Source organism: Mirounga angustirostris, unplaced genomic scaffold (genome assembly GCF_029215605.1).
Source record: "Mirounga angustirostris isolate CCGP_5_RB_7025 unplaced genomic scaffold, mMirAng1.0.hap1 SCAF_5, whole genome shotgun sequence".
NCBI classification, from domain to species: domain Eukaryota; kingdom Metazoa; phylum Chordata; class Mammalia; order Carnivora; family Phocidae; genus Mirounga; species Mirounga angustirostris.
Window position 1 is genome coordinate 142,943,955 of NW_026991713.1, and position 15,864 is coordinate 142,959,818.

Below are 15,864 nucleotides of genomic sequence, written 5' to 3' on the forward strand. Positions count from 1 at the left end.
CAGTGCGCTTTGCACTTGGCTGAAAAGGGTCACTCCGCTGGCTTTGGGAAGGGGTTTCCTCACCCAGATCCTAGTGAAGCCCCTCCCCTCAGACACGCATTTTAATGTCATTGAGTAAATTTAGCTAGATAGACCCAAGAAAGGAAAATCTGTTATAATGCTAAGTTAAAGAAGCTAGCTAGAGTCAAGAGGCTAAACATGGTATGATTCCATTTATATGACATTTTGGAAAAGGCAAAACTATAGGAACAGATCAGTGTGGTTGCTAGCGTCTGGACTACAAAGGGACAGTGAAAACAATGAGGATGAGGACTGTGGTGATGGTTACACAACTGTATGCATTTGTTAAAACTCACACAACCAAAAACTAAAAAGTGTGAATTTTACCAAATGTAAATTATACTTTCATTTTTAAAACACTAAAACCCTTTCATTTTTAAAAACCCGAGCAGGGGCACCTGGGTGGCTCCAAACAGTTAAGCGTTTGCTTTCCGCTCAGGTCATGGTCCCAGAGTCCTGGGTTCGAGCCCCGCATCGGGCTCCCTGCTCGGCGGGAGGCCTGCTTCTCCCACTCCCACTCCCCTTGCTTGTGTTCCCTCTCTTGCTGTCTCTCTCTGTCAAATAAATAAATAAAACCTTTAAAAAACAAATACGTGAGCAGAAAGCAGATTGGTGTTTGCCAAGGGCTGGGAGGAGGGAAGAATGGGGAGATTAGGGGGTAAGGAGTTCATTTGGAGTGATAGAAAGGTTTTGGAAGTGTATAGAGGTGGTGGTTACACAACAATGTGAATATAGTTAAGTGCCTCTGAATGGTTCACTTGAAAATACTTAATTTTAAGTTATGTAAATTTCATCTAAAAAAAATTAAAAGTTCTAAAAAAAAACGTTCAGGCTCCTGCCTGCCTTTCTATTCAACAAGCTCGTGGGGTGAGGGGCACCTGGGTGGCTCAGTCGGTTAAGTGGATGCCTTCGGCTCGGGTCATGATCCCTGGGTCCTGGGATCGAGCCCCACGTCCGGCTCCCTGCTTGGTGGAGAGCCTGTTTCTCCCTCTCTGCCTGCCTACTTGTGCTTTCTCTCTCTGTGTCAAATAAATAAATAAAATCTTAAAAAAAAAAAAAAAAAAGCTCGTGGGGTGAGATGTGAATTGGCCATTCTGCTCTGGCCTCAGTGCCCATGTACCTATCACAATGTGTGCATGAGGAAAAGCAGGAGAAAGGGAACACTTTGGGGGTTTTTTGGTTTGTTTGTTTGGTTGGTTTTTTTTTTTTTCAGATTTATTTACCTATTTGAGAAGAGAGAGCGCATGTGCAAGGGGGAGGGGCAGAGGGAGAGAGTGTCCCAAGCGGACTCCACACTGTGCGTAGAGCCCAATGGAGGGCTCGATCTCACGACCCTGAGATCACGACCTGAGACAATGAAACCCAGAGTCAGACGCTCAACTGACTGCGCCACCCAGGCATCCCAAGGGGAACACTGTAAAGCTGTCTCTGCCCATGAAGGATTAGAGAGTTAAAGGTCCACCTCCCTACCCAGTAAGACGAAATGCCCTTGTGCCACTGACTTTCAACTTCAGATGACGAAACTGATGCTCAGAGATCAACGGGCGCACCCAAGGAGGAACTGACTGCTGGCAGACAGACTCCAGGACCTTATCTCTTTCCCACCACACCAGGAGGTAATACTCCCTTCCCTTCTGTAACTGGGGAGACTGAGGTTCAGGGAGGTTACACAAGATGAGGAAGTGGCAAAGCCTAGTGACAACCAGGACCCCTGAACATCCTGTGTCCTTTGTCTAAGAGATAGGAACCTGTTTCTTGGTGGTTCATTCTCTCCTTGCCTCCCACCAAGTTGGGAGACACTCCTCCCACCCCAACACTATCTCCCCTCTTTGCACGATTGAGGGAGTAATCCCAGGGAGTCTGGGGACCCTGACTGCTCATTGCAACACGACACTCAAGCTGGGGGAAGTCATCGTGCTCAGCTACACCCAGTCCCCTCTGGAGGGCCCCAAGAGCACCCCATACTCTAGTCCAGAAAGCCTTCCCCAGCCCCTCAGGACAGCACACACCCAGGAGACACAGAATCTAAAAAACAAAGTACAAACTTTATTTTGTTTCTTTATAAAGGCACGGTGGCCTCTTGGTTTTTTTCCCCCCACTTTCTTAACAAAATATAATAGCTTCTCCTTGAACACAAAGACCTCAAAATTGTAAAAAAAAACAAAAACAAAAACAAAAAACAGAAAAGATAAACAAAACCAAAACCAAAAAGAACCAACAACAAACAAAACAAAAAGAGAGAGACAAAGACATTTTTGGGGTGGAAGATGGGAAACCTGGAGGGAGAGATGGGGCTGGGTGGTGGTGGGGAGTGGCGAATCCTCGTGCTGAGCCGAGGCCAGGAGGGGAGGGGAGAAGGGCAGCAGCAAACCCCAACCGAGAAGCATTGTAGACCCCCGGACCCCCGGAGAGCCCCGACCCAGCCAGACCCCCAACCCATGTAAGTGCTTAAAGGAGAAAGGAAAAAAACCAAAAAGAGGAGGGAAGGAGTCAAAAACTGACCATCTAGGGCTGGCTCTGGGGAGGGCAGAATACCTTGGGGTTTTGTTTGATTTTCCCTGTTCTTAAAAACATGTTTAAATGAAAAAATGCTTTTTGGCGGAGAGAGGCCAGGCACCTGTGTCAGCTTCCCCCGGCCTCCGGGGCGAGGCCCAGCCCCAGGTGTCCCGGTGCTCCCACACGCTCCTGCCACGCCAGCCCCCGGGACCTCAGGTCAGGTGGCTTCGCTCCAAGGTGGATTTACAGTATTGAAAAAGAGGTCATAAAAGAGACCCAAATGACGTCGTAATTTTGTAAAAATTCCTCACTCGTTCACCTGCGTTGCTCCCTGTTGCTGCCCCACCGGCCCCCTCCAGCCCCAAGAAGGGAAAGGAGGGCTGGGGGGTGGTCAGGGAAGCCCCCCGTTCCCCGCTGGCTCCTCCCGGCTCTGGTCCATGGCGTCGCTGTCCGAGGCCTCCGAATCGGAGGCAGTGTCAGAGGCGTGGGCCTCAGGGAGGCTGCGGCCCGGCTTCACGATGACCGCTCGCCGCTGCTCCTCCTCCTGCTCCCGCCTTTCCTGGGTGCCCTCGATGTGCTGGATCGCCTGGGGGGGGCCAGGCTGTGATGAGGGCGGCCGGGGACACGCACACACCCCCCCCCCCCGAAAGGCCCACAAGGAAGCCTAGCAAGACAGCAGCCGGCCTGCCCAGCGATCAGAATGCCTCGGCTAAGCCGAAAAACTTCTAGGGGATCACAGTGCAGGGTCGCCTGGGAGTCACAAGCGTCCCTCATTTATATATTTCAAAGTGCCTGTTCACTTATGCAAGGTCTCTGTTATTAACTTTATTAGTCAATTTGCTGGGTTTATGTGCAACTACAGTTGCAGGGGTTGATGGGGTTTTTTTGTTTAGTTCTTTCTTTTTGTGATGCTGTTGGTTCTCCCAAGGGGGGCCATGCAAAGCTGGGCCCAGCAGAGACTTCGGGCCTGACCCACAGAGCTGATCGATCATCTTGTTTCTCCCTCCTGTGCAGGAGGCTTAACTGTCCCCCAGCCAGCCACTGCCATCGGCACCCCGCCCCGGGTCCTGGGAGATGGAGCTGAGAGGAAACCCTGGACCAACCCAAGAGCTGGATGCAGGAACTTGACCACAAGGGGCTCAGGGAGCAAAGAGCCCTCTCGGCAAATCCCATAGAGGGAAGGAACGGGGTCTTCCAGGCCATGCTGTCCCCTGCCCATTCTCTGCCCTAAACCTTCTCCAGAGCCACCTCCCACCACAGACACAGAAAGGGAGACGCGGGAATGGACACAAAGGGCCCGTTCCCACATGATGCCCCGTCCCCGAGCCCAGGTACCTGCACGATGGTGTCCAGGTTTTGCCGGGACGTGGAAACAGAGTTGATGACCGAGGAGGGGCCCATGGTGACAACGTTGATGTGGTGGGAGGGAGGGGGTGGTGCCGGCACGATCACTGTGGGGTGGTGGGTGGGAGCCGGAGGGGGCAGAAGCTGCAAGACAGAGGCCCTCAGTCTTTTTCCAAAGGTTCTAGGAGCTGCCCCTTCCCTTCTGTCCTTCTGTCGCTCACAGAGGGACGGCCCTCGAAACCATCTGCTTCGAGAGAGCCTCTGCCAACCACCCCAGCCCTTGAACTCCTTCACTCACAGAGGGCCAGCCAGGTTGTGCTCCACCCCTCTTATTTTAAAAATGAGAGAAAGGTTGGTCCAGAGAGGGCCTTCTCAGCCATCTGAGATCCCGTGGCCCCTTCACTCTCCAGCACCAAGCAAGCACTTCAATAGCTAATAAATCCAGTGGTTGTGGGGTGCCTGGGTGGCTCAGGCGGTTAAGCATCTGATTCTTGATTTTGGCTCAGGTCACGATCTCGGGGTTGTGAGATCGAGCCCCCGCATCAGGCTCCTCACTCAGCAGGGAGTCTACTTCAGTCTCTCTCCTGCTCCCTCTGCCCCTCCCCCCACTCGTGCTTGCTCTCGCTCTCTAAAATAAGTAAATAAAAAATTTATTAAAAGTAGGGGCGCCTGGGTGGCTCAGTCGTTAAGCATGTGACTTCGGCTCGGGTCATGATCCCAGGCTCCTGGGATCGAGCCGCACGTCGGGCTCCCTGCTCGGCGGGAAGCCTGCTTCTCCCTCTGCCTCTCCCCCTGCTTGTGTTCCTGTTCTTGCTATTTCTCTCTCTGTCAAATAAATAAATAAAATCTTCAAAAAAACTTTTTTAAGTAAATAAATCTTAAAAAAAAATACACTGTTTGTCAAGAGTGTGGACTCTGGATTTCGACGGCCATGTCATTGAGGATCACGAGTGGGCATATAATGTAACCTTTCCGCGCCTCAATTTTGCCATCAGTAAAATGGGAAGAATAAGAGCTCAGGCCTCAAAGGGCGGTTACAAGGCTTCAACGTAGTAACACATGCAGGACACCTGGGAGCCAGTAACCTTAGGTCCTGAGTCTGCCCCGCCGGGGCCCAGAGGCACTGATGCTGCAGGTAAAAGCCCCTCCCGGCACCTCCTGCTCACCTGGGTCCGCAGGTGCTGCTGTTCCCGCTCCAGTTTCTCCTGGTGCAGCAGCCGCACCTGCTCCTGCTGCTGCTGCAGCTGCACCTGCTGTGCGATCACCTTGAGCTTTTCCGGATACATGTGGGCCTCCAGCGAGCGCACCTGGGGGCAGGACAATAGGTTCGGGGCAGGGCTCGGACCACACCCCGGCGCCCCCCCCCCCACCGCGAGCAGGGCCCTCAGGACTGCTGAGGTCAGCCTCCCCAAGCTCTGTCCTTCGCCAAGAGACCATTCGCTCCTGCTGCAAACCCTAGCATGGAGCTTGTCCACCCTCGGGGTAGAGACCAAAGTCCTTAGAGCAGCCTGCCGGGCTCGCCGTGACTCACCTCCTCTCCTGCCACGGCCTCCCTCATGCCGTGCTCCCTCCCACCTCCAGGCCCCTGCCCATGCTGCTCTGTGCAGAGCACCCTTCTCGCCTCTCTGCACCGTTAACTTCGAGACTTGACCTCCCAACCTCAGCTCAAGTCACTTCCACGGAGAAGCCGTAGGGCAGCCTCCCTGGTTCCCCAGTGCCCACCACTGGCACGTGGCCTTTATTACAGCTGTGTGTTGTTTTTTTTTTAAGATGTTATTTATTTATTTAAGAAAGAGCGAGAGCACATGCATGCTCAGACAAGGGGGGGAAGGGGGATGGGACAGAGGGAGAGGGACAAGCAGACTCCCCGCTGAGCAGCGAGCAAGACGTGGGGATGGATCCCAGGACCCTGGGATCGTGACCTGAGCCGAAGGCAGAGGCTTAACTGACTGAGCCCCCAAGACACCCCACAGCTGTGTTTTTACAGTGTGAGATCCTCTAATGTTCCCCCACCCCATGCAGACAGTGACCCCGAAGAAAGGGAGCCGTCTGCTTTGCTCCCGGCTGGGTCCCTCACTCTCAGGCCTGGCACAAAGCAGGTGCGCCTGTAAATAACTGCTCAACCCAGCAGCCTCACCTGCTCCTCCAGCATCATGCGCACCGAGCGCTCCTTGTCCAGTTGCTGCCTCAGCTCGATCATCTCCCGGCGCAGGTCCTCCGCCTTCTCGTCCTCCCAGATGTCTGGCGACCCGATGCCCTCGTCCTTGTCCTCTGCCCGCCGCCGCTTGGGGGATGAGCCGCTCAGCTCCTGGGGACCCCAAGGGGCCAGTGAGTGTGCTCTGACACCCCCATATTACCAACAGCACCACCACCAGGTCAGAGGACTCCCTCTCAGCCCCCCAAGGCTGTCAGGCCCAGGTGTGCCCCATTCTGCAAATCCAACAAATGGCCAAAGGCCAGAAAGGGAGCAGAATGGACTTGCTTTCCAGAAATCACCCGGTTCCTTCCAGAGCCCACCCCACTGCACTTGATGGATAGGTAAACAGAGGCCCAGGCAAGAAGGGAAATGCCTGAAGTAGGCAGGTCAGTGGGGAAGATGCAGCCTGCAACCAGATCAGAGTCCCAGGCCATGGTGAGCCGGGACAGGCCAAACAAGGGAAAGGGAGCCAGGAAGAGGGCAAGGCACTGAGGCAGCAGGAGGCCTCCACAGGGTGCTACCTGGATAAAGCGCTTGAGCTGTGTGTTCTGCTGCAGAAGCCTGGTCTTCTCCTGCTCCAGGGAGAAGATGTACTCTGCCGTCTGCTGGAGAATGGCTGCCTGAGGGCGGGAGGGACAAGTCAGGGACCCCAGCGGGCAGGGTCTGCCAAGGCTCACTTTCTTCTCCCCACCTGAGCCCACCACTTCCTCCAGGAAGCCTTCCGGGCCCTAGCCCACCTTGCTGAGCTTCTCTCCATCTGTGTGGGGGATGAGGGTCTTGAGGGACTGGAAGCCCGCGTTGATGCTCTGCATGCGCCTCCGCTCGTTGCTATTGGCGATCTCCCGCCGAATCCGCCGCTCCTGGTCCCGCTGAGTCTCAGGGGTCAGTGGAATGTTGGCAAGGCTGCAGGGGAGGATAAAGACATGCTCAGGCTAGGTGCCCTCCGTACCCTGCCCCGGTGGGACCCTGTCTTTACCATTCACCTCCAGAGGGCCCCTAGTATAACTTTCATCCCTCCCAGTGCAGAAGATGCCAGACCTGTCAGATGCCTACACCCGCAGCAGATCCGGAGGGTGATGGAGTAGTATGCTCTGGGATGCCTGGGTGTCAGTAAGTGTGCAGCCCTAGGTCCCAGCCCCAGTGTCTGCCCAGCCCGTGTGGGTGGGGCTCAGAAGCCTGAACGGCTACCAAGAATCTCTGTGATTCTGATGCCCATGGTCCCAGACAATTAACTGCAGACACCTGTCCCTGGGACACCTCTGAGCTCCTGGCTATATACCTGGACCCCCTCCTTCATGACTGCAGGCTTGAGGACTGAGCGAAGAGATCCCTCCTCCCTCCCCATTGCCACAACCGTATCTCCAGCCACACACTCATCTGCAAGGCCCCAGCCTGGCCCCAGAGACCCCATGCTAAGACTTCAAAAATGAGACAGGTACCACTCCCTCCAAGAAGGGGACATCAGACCAACCACGCCTGGAGACACTTCTCCCCCAAGCCCACGCACCCCAAGAGGCAGGCCCACCCAGTGCCAGACAAGCAAAGCTCTCAGCGTGCAGTCGAAATGGTATTGCAAATTACGTGACTGCATCTTACAGGAGCAGCAGCTAGGGGGGTGAGAGAGAAGACAGCCAGTGGAAGGGGGGAGGCTGTGGGCCCAGCGGCATCGGCAGGAGGCAAAGGCAGCAGCGGGGCCTGTGGGCCCAACGCCACCGCTCCCGAGGGCTGGGCCTGTGTGTGGCCTGGAGGAGGCATTTCCCCTCTCCCGGCCCTCTCCTGTAACTCCCCCCGCCCCTGGCCTGATGGCTTCCAGATGCTGGGCTCCCAGAAGAGGCCACCGGCCCCACCCAAAGCCACAGCCCTGGCTTCTTCCTGAGGGGCCCTCCCGGGGGTGACCTGGTCCAGGCCTGGGCCAAGAGAGCTACACCCCTGGTTCTAGAGAAGTAGGGAAAAGGACTACGGGTAGCCTTATTCCATAGATGGGGGCCCTGGGTTCAAAGAGGTGCCCAAGCCCCTGTGCCCGTCCCCAGGCAGAAAGGAGTTTGCTCAGAAACCCAGGAGAACACGTCTACAACAGCTGGAGACAGCCAAGGCCTTTCCTGGCCCCCTGGCCCAAGCCATCTGTCCTACTCCAGGCCTGCAGGACCCTGGACTTGCCCTTGCCCCTTCCTGGGCCTTCGCCTCCTCTCCTGACAGAGAGGTAGTCCATGTCAGCCTCGGCTGGGGGTCCACAGACAAGCCCTCTCCTCCACCAGCACCTCCAAGGCCTCCCCGGGCCCCCTGCCTCAGGATGCAGTTTCATCACGGCACCCAGAATGTCGATGTTCGAAAGGGGACCCACAGGGTGCCTGGGTGGCTCAGTTGGTTGAGCGACTGCCTTCGGCTCAGGTCATGATCCTGGAGTCCCTGGATCGAGTCCCGCATCGGGCTTCCTGCTCGGCAGGGAGTCTGCTTCGTCCTCTGACCCTATCCCCTCTCAGGTGTTCTCTCTCTCTCATTCTCTCTCTCTCAAATAAATAAATAAAATCTTGAAAAAAAGAAAGGGGACCCACAACCCTTTCTTCACAGATAAGACTCAGGGCTCAGAGTGAGGAGGGACAGGGCTTTAGAGTCAGACTACCAGTCATCTGGCCCCCCACTTCTGGGCCAGGGGCACCTCCCTTCTTCCAGTTTCCCCGCCCCTACAGTGGAGATGATGGGATGTCTGGGCGGAACAATGGAGAGGATGCAGGCCTGAGACCTGATATGCAGGGGCTTGCCTGCCCTTTGTGGGGGGCATTAGAACCTAGTCCAGGCTCCCTGGTCTGGCTGTGCCCTCCAGACCCTCTGTGGTGGGGAGAAGAAGAAGAAGAAGAGGTGGGGTAGGTAGCCTGGCTAGCTCAGTCAGAAGAGCATATGACTCTTGATCTTGGGGTCGTGAGTTCAAGCCCCATGTCGGGTATAGAGCTTACTTAAAAAAAGAGGTGGGAAGAGATGTCCAAAGGAAGCCAAGCCACCAAGGTCAGACAGCCAGACCAGGGCTCAACAGGCACCTGCAGATGCCAAAGCCCAGCTCCCCCCCCGCCATGGTACCCTCCACTGATGGCTCACAAAGCGGCTGCTGCTTACCAGAGTCCCGTGTATGGCCTCAGCAGGTAGTGTCCCTGCCCCTCCCAACAAACAGGCACAGAAGTAGAATGCCCTGCCCAAGTCCACCATGAAAGACAGGAGGAGCAGGGTGCAGGCAATGCAGCTCCTGCATGTCCCAGCCCCCACTACCCCCCCAAGTCCCACCTATGCCCCCCAACCCCCAAAGAAACCAGAGTTCAGCCCCACCTCCCCCAACCAGCCAGCTCATCTGCCCATGAAAATCTCTGCCCTGGGAGACCCTCCGCTCCTCCCTTCTCCCCAGGATGCCCGGGAACTGGAGACACCAAAGGAGAGTGAAGGACCCAGGCAAGGAGCAGAGCCTGCTCATCTTGGTTCTTCCCAATGTTCCATCCGTTCTGTCCCCTTTGCCACCAAGTCCATCCACCCAGCCTCCTGGTTCAGGAACCAGCTGCTGGGGAACCTAATGCACACTCAAGTCCCAGAAAACAGACTTCACCCCAAAGCTGCAGTTCCTCATGAGGGACTGCCACCAAGACCCTAATGGATAACTCCCCGAAATAGCCCTGGAAGTACCAGTTGATAGTTTCTTTAATAGAATGTGGACTAACCAAGGTTTCTGATTGGTGGAATGTTGACTCATCTGGGGTTCTGATTGGCGAAAGCCGGCTAACCAGCTGTTGATTGGTGGAATCACGGCTAACCAGGAGTTCTGATTGGTGGGAGTGCTGGCCAACCAGGGGTCCTGATCGCTGACCAACCAGAGATTCCTGTAATGGATGGCTAGTCCAGCTACTGTACTAGATAGGGATAAAGGGGATTTTTTCTGCAAATGCCTGAAAGTTTCTTACACTTCTTTCTGAGCTTTGCACACATAAATGTGATTTACAGGAATGGTAAGGAATGGTAAGGCCCTCTGCCCCCTCCACATCAACTTCAGACTCGCAGGTGAGCAGTGAAGGGTCCACTGACACCCAGCGTCTGTTCCTTCTCTCCCTCCCGGACTGCCCTCCGACAGTCAGTCTCCAGGAGAAGGGCGGCCAACGGCCAAGAACAGTTTGGGTACCAGCCCTGGGTGCCAAGACTGCCACCCCAATACCAGAGTACCCCCAGACGGCCCCCTGGGAATAACACCAGCATAGCGATCAGAGCCTCTGGGGTAGGAAGCACACTCTTCAAGACAGAATCCTGACCTGTACCTGTTCTTCCTGCCCAGCCCAAAGGCAAGTAGCCCCCATCCACCTACACCCCCAGGCTCAGCTCCAGCCTCAGATTAGGCATGGAGAACTCTCATTTTTCACTGCCCAAAGTCACTCACATACATGCCACTCAACATTTCCAGTGAGAGGTGGGAAAGCCCACATGGGATTTCTCCCACACCCCAAGAGGAGGACAGGAGGGAAGAAGCGACCCTCAGCAAGGATGCCAAGGCGCTCATCCTTCTCTGTGCAGCCAAGTATTGAAGCAGCCCAGGGCCTTCACCCAGCCCCACTGCTTCTATCCATACACCTCACTCTGACCAGCCTGCCACCCCTGCCCTTGGCTCTGAACAGACCATGGCCAGGCTGTTCCCATCAGAAACACCTCTCCCCTCTCGGGCTTCCTCGGTCTTTCAGAGGGAGTTCCCTGCACTGTGTTCAAGTACAAACCAGCCCGGCCATTTACTAGCCATGGAACCCCATGCTTAAGCACTTCATCTCCCAAAGCCTGTTTACCCACCTGTAAAATGGGGGGCTACTGCCTCACTTCATAGGGTCATGGTGAAATTTAAAAGACATGGAGGAAGAGGGCGCCTGCCTGGCTCAATCAGTAGAGCATGAGACTCTTGATCTCAGAGGTCATGAGTTCAAGCCCCACATTGGGCACAGAGAGTACTTTTAAAAATAAATAAGTAAGTAAAAATGATCCTTAGGTTATAAAAGAGAGAAGGAGATGGAAGAAGAAAAAAGAGATTGAGCGCAACAGGATGCCTTGTTTTTCCAGAGTTTGTACACAGGACTCCAGGAGATCCCAAGATCTCTCTTTATTATGGGGCTGACAAGACTCTTTAGCACCAGATTTTGAGCTGTTAGGACAGAGCCAATCCTGGTTCCCAGCACAGAGTAGATGCCACATATATACTGGATCAGGGACTCGGGACACACTCCAAAGCCCCTGTCTCTACCTCCTGAGAACTGGTCTTTGCCTCCACCAAGGACAGCAGGTAAACACTTAATAAGACCACAATGCTCCCGATTCTAAGAGTCTGAGTGCTATTTTAACAGACACCAGGCGCTTTCCAGACACACAACCAACCTTCACAGGTGCTCCATTTTATAGAAGTGGAGAGCAGTGAGACCACACAAGTCCAAAACCACAGAGCATGGGCATGAGCCGGGCTAGGAGGGTGATGCGGGGTGGGGGACACATCAGTTGGTGCCCACTTTGCAGTACGGCCCCCTCCAGTGGGTCTGGGAGGGGAATGAGAGAGGTAGGGAGCCCTTCTAGTCACTGAGGGATGGAACAAAGCCCCCCAGCCTCAGAAGCCGTCCACACAGCCCGAAGGTCCCACCTAACCCACACACTTGATCCCACCTCAGCCCACAGCTTCTTCTGAAAATGAACAAACCCAGAGGGCCCAACTCCACACCCAGTGCAGAGGCTTACACCTGTCTCACAGATAGGCAGGCTGAGCATGTCCCCAGGCCTGAGCCTGGGGCACCTGACCCCTAGAGACTGCTGGACTCCTCTAAAGCAGGGCTTGGGACAAGGACAGTGAAGCCAGAATCCTGGGAGGCCAAGAGAGGATTAAACTAAGTCCCAGGCCTGGTGGCCAGAGGTCTCGGCTGTGCCAAGCCTGCCCAGGATCAGGCCCAAATAGTCCCGCCCAGCCCTTCTCTGAGCAACCAGCCACTAGGGGTAAGAGCAGGGCTCTGGAATCAGGGTTCAAGTCCCAGCCCCACCACTTGCCCTTCTCAAGCCTCTGTCCTCATCCCATATGGGAATCATAAGGCCGCTTAACTGAGGAAGAAGAGTGTGAAAATTCAATGAGAAAAATCTAGCAAAACGAATCCCTAAAACATATTATTAAGAGCTCCAGAATTTTTTTTCTTTACTTATTACAGCTAGGCCCTCCAGGTAGACCTTCTGGAAGGGCCAGCATCCTGAACTTGAGAACTGTTAAGGTAGGAGCCCTGGGGCGAGGTGAGGGGGTGTGCGTGTGTATACTTGAGCAGCAACCTTCTCCGAACCCGGTTTCTGCAGCCCCTGCTGTCCACCAGCCTGGGCCACACCGCCCCAGGCTCCTCCTCCCTCAATCCCCGCCCAGCCTGCCCCGGGCGGCAGAGCACGTGGCCCCAGCCCTAGGGAGCCATTTCGCTCCAGGAGTAGCATGGTTCTCAGGGGCCTTTAGGTTCCTGATGCTTGGGCACACAGGAGAGCCCCAGACGCAGCACTGCCATGTCCCGCGGGCCGTGTTCAGTGCAGATGCCCAGGCCCTTCTCCTGGCCATCGGAGTTTCGGGCATGTGCATTTTAACAAGTGTCCAGGGGAACGGGATGCGAGTGGTGCACGCACCCATCATCCTTGATAAAGGGTGGATCTGGAGCAACCCGGGGCAAACTTGGGAAGTGGCTCCCGGGGAGGGCCGGGGACCTGGGATCACCCACCCACGCACCCACCGGGCTGCAAGATTGATCGCTTTCGGTTTATGGCTAGGGGGAGGGGCGTGGGATGGGAAAGTTTGCAGCCGAGACGTGCGTGCTACAGGCAGCGGCCTCGTGAAGCCAGGGGCGGCGTCCGGTGCCCCCTCCCCCAAAAGCATCCCCACCCCGGGCCTGCCTGGCCCATCCAGCCCTCGGGAGCCGAGCTTTGTGCGGGGAAAGCGTGGCCCGGGCGCGCCTACAACTCCCACAATGCCGCACCGGCAGGGCGCGGGGAACTACAGCTCCCGAGAGGCGGCGCGCCGAGGTCCGCCTACTCCAAGAGGGCTGCAGAGTCACGTCCAGGCCTCGCTAGTAAACAGCGCCCGGGCGCGGGCGGCAAGCGTGCGACCGGCCGCCAACGTGCCGGAGTCCGCGGCGCCACACGGCCGGTAGCGCCGGCCTCTCGGGTCCCACCCATTCCCGCACCCCCACTCGAGCACGCCCCCCCATCCCCGCCGCAGCCCCGCTCCCTGCAAACACATCACCGGGCTCCCCGATCCTCCCCCCCGACCCCGCGCCCAGAGCCGCGGCGTGGCTGCATTGTAGCCGCCCGCCCCGCAGCCCCACGCGCGGCCCGGGCCCCCCAAGCTCCCTTGGAGGGGGTCACCCAGAGACAGCGAAGAAGGAGGGAGAGGAAGGAAGCCGCCGCGGGCGGGGGGAGGAGGAAGCGCGGGGGGGAAAGCCACCAGCACCAAGCATGGCCGGGACTGCTGCAGAACCACGTGGGTCTGTTTGCAATTTACAAACGTCGCGACTCGCCCGCCTGCAGCGGACAAAAGTGACCGGGGCCGCTTGGGGCCCCCACGTTCCGGGGGAGGAGGGTCCCCCGGCCGCGCAAGCCCGGCGCGCGGGGCTGTAGCCGCCCCGGCGGCTAAGAAAGGCGAGCGGGGTCGGCAGCGCGGGCCATGCGTGCGCACACGCGCGCCAGCCCGGGAGGGCTGGCCGGGGGCTGCAATCATGGGAAGGGGGTGGGGGGGAGGAGGAGTACACACCTACAGAGCCCTCCTATCACTTCTTTCTCTGTTTTCCTGAAATGTTGCAAAGAGGGCACCTTCTGAGTGGGTACCATGAAATACTCCATAGCGATCGGCCCCCCTCCTCTGCACGAGCCGGGTCCCGCGGTCAGCCGGAGAATGCAAGATGGAAATCCGAATCAAAGGGCAGCGCCGGACGGAGGTGCAGAAACGGCCGGTCCCAGATGCTGGCGGCGGCGGCGGCGAGGGGAGGGAGGCGGGCGGGAGGGGCGGGAGGGAGGTCTCTCCGGCCTGCCTCCCCGGGCGTGTGTATGTGTGTGTGTGTTTGCAGCTGATCAGATGTCTGTTTCAAGGCGGGAAACAGCTGGTGAAAACTCAGCACTCCCCCGGCCTCCTTCCGCGGAGTAAGGAATTGCATGTAAACAAAGGACTATTTGCAGCGCCCCCCGGGCGGCGCGAGGCCGGGGCGAGAGGGGCGCAGGCCTCCGGGGGCCGGTTGCGGCCAGGGTCTGTGGGCCTACCGCCCGGCACCAGGAGCCGGGGGCCGTGGGCCGGCTGGGGGGGCGCGGCGTGAATGGAGCGAGCTGCGGCCGAGCTACATGCGCCACTATGGGTGATGAGGTCCATCAGCTGACAGGTTGGCAAGCGTTGCAAAAAAAAAAAAAAGGGCCAGCCACCGCGAGGGAGCCTAGCCCGTGCGTCCGGGGTCCGGCAGGGACTGCCTGATGCAGGGTCCCGCGCTCGGCGGCCCTCGGGGACAGAGGGCGCGCAGCTGGGCCCGACGAAGACGGCTTAGGCGGCCTGGGGTGCTGCTCGGGGCTTTTTCTTTTTCACGGTTGCAGCTGCACGGAGAGGAGCCGCTCTGGCGCGCTCCCTCCGAGCCCAGGGCCCCCTGGAAACTTGCGTCACAGCCACCTCTTCCCACATGTAACTTGGGGCCGACTTCGGAAGCCAGCCAGCCCCCTCCCTCCCTGCCTGCCTGCCTGCCCAGTTGGCCGCCCAGCCCGGGCTCTGGAGCCTGGGAATCCCGGAGCCGGGGAGGAGGAAGCAAAGGGGGGCGCGCCGGGCGCCTCAGATCCTGGGGCTGCCTTAGGAAACGGGGGGCCCGGTGGGGAGTGAAGGGTGGAGGCGGGCCAGGACGGCAGCGGCCCCGGCGGCAGGCTGCCTGCGCGGCTCGAAAGCCTGGTGGCTGCTGCCGGGTACCCCATTACCCTCCCTCCCACTTTCCCCCTCCGCGGGGAGGCTGGACAACAGGAGGCGGAGGGCCAGAGGGCCGAAGCTTCTTATTCATGGCTAAGCCAGTGCGGGACCTGCTCCTCCGCCAGGGTGCGCTCTCTACTACGGGTGACGGCCCGGGGCGGGGAGGGAGGGACGCTGTGCGGCCAGCTTCCGTCCTCCTTCCCATATCCCCTCCCCTGGCTCCTGGAGGGTTGGCTCCTGGCTCAGGAAGACCACGCCTGCCTTGGAATGTCCTCCCTCCTGCCCACCGCCTTTCCCAATCCCATCCGCCTTCAAGGTTCCGCCCAAATCGCGCCTCCTAATTAAAATATTCCTACTAATAACAAGAGTTACTGTTAACTTTAGGAACTATTATTGTTACTAGATATTGCCACAACCTTGTAGATTTTTGCATGCATGTTCTCCGATCCTTAAACCAACCTGTTGGGCAGTTTCCCCAAGTACAGATCCCAGTCCCTGGAAAGCCTCACTGTGGGGACAGGAAATGTGCTCAGGAAATGATGACTTCTGGGGGGCAAATAGGATACAGGGCCACATAACTGTATACATGGAGTCAGGTCTATAGTGCCTGAGTGGATGAATGAAGGAATGAATGAATGAGAGCCTGGAGAAGTGTGTCTTTCCCTTGCTCTTCTCTTACAGAACTGCCTTGGTGGAGCCTGGTTCCCCCTGAGCACCCTGTCATTCAGACTGGTCTCCTCATTTCTTTTTTTTTTTTTTAAGATTTATTTATTTATTTGAGAGAGCGAGAATGAGAGAGTACATGAGAGGGGGGAGGGTCAGA

At 57.1% G+C, this 15,864-nt stretch overlaps 1 protein-coding gene across 4 annotated transcripts in view; it reads right to left on the bottom strand.

Annotated features, from left to right (window-relative positions):
• Positions 1–2,084: 2,084 nt before the first annotated feature.
• Positions 2,085–15,864, bottom strand: part of TFAP4 (transcription factor AP-4) — a 32,773-nt gene continuing 18,993 nt past the window's right edge. For 2 of the 4 annotated variants that reach the window (XM_064592465.1, XM_064592467.1), the window contains 6 exons: positions 6,835–7,000; positions 6,619–6,717; positions 6,038–6,208; positions 5,067–5,207; positions 3,892–4,044; positions 2,085–3,142 (listed from right to left, as the gene is read on the bottom strand). In XM_064592465.1, coding sequence (XP_064448535.1) covers positions 2,948–3,142; positions 3,892–4,044; positions 5,067–5,207; positions 6,038–6,208; positions 6,619–6,717; positions 6,835–7,000 — 925 coding nt within the window. In that variant the 3' untranslated portion in view covers positions 2,085–2,947. Of the gene's footprint in view, positions 3,143–3,891; positions 4,045–5,066; positions 5,208–6,037; positions 6,209–6,618; positions 6,718–6,834; positions 7,001–13,859; positions 14,432–15,864 lie in introns of those variants that run through there. The other 2 variants (XM_064592466.1, XM_045874864.3) reach the window with 2 other exon arrangements.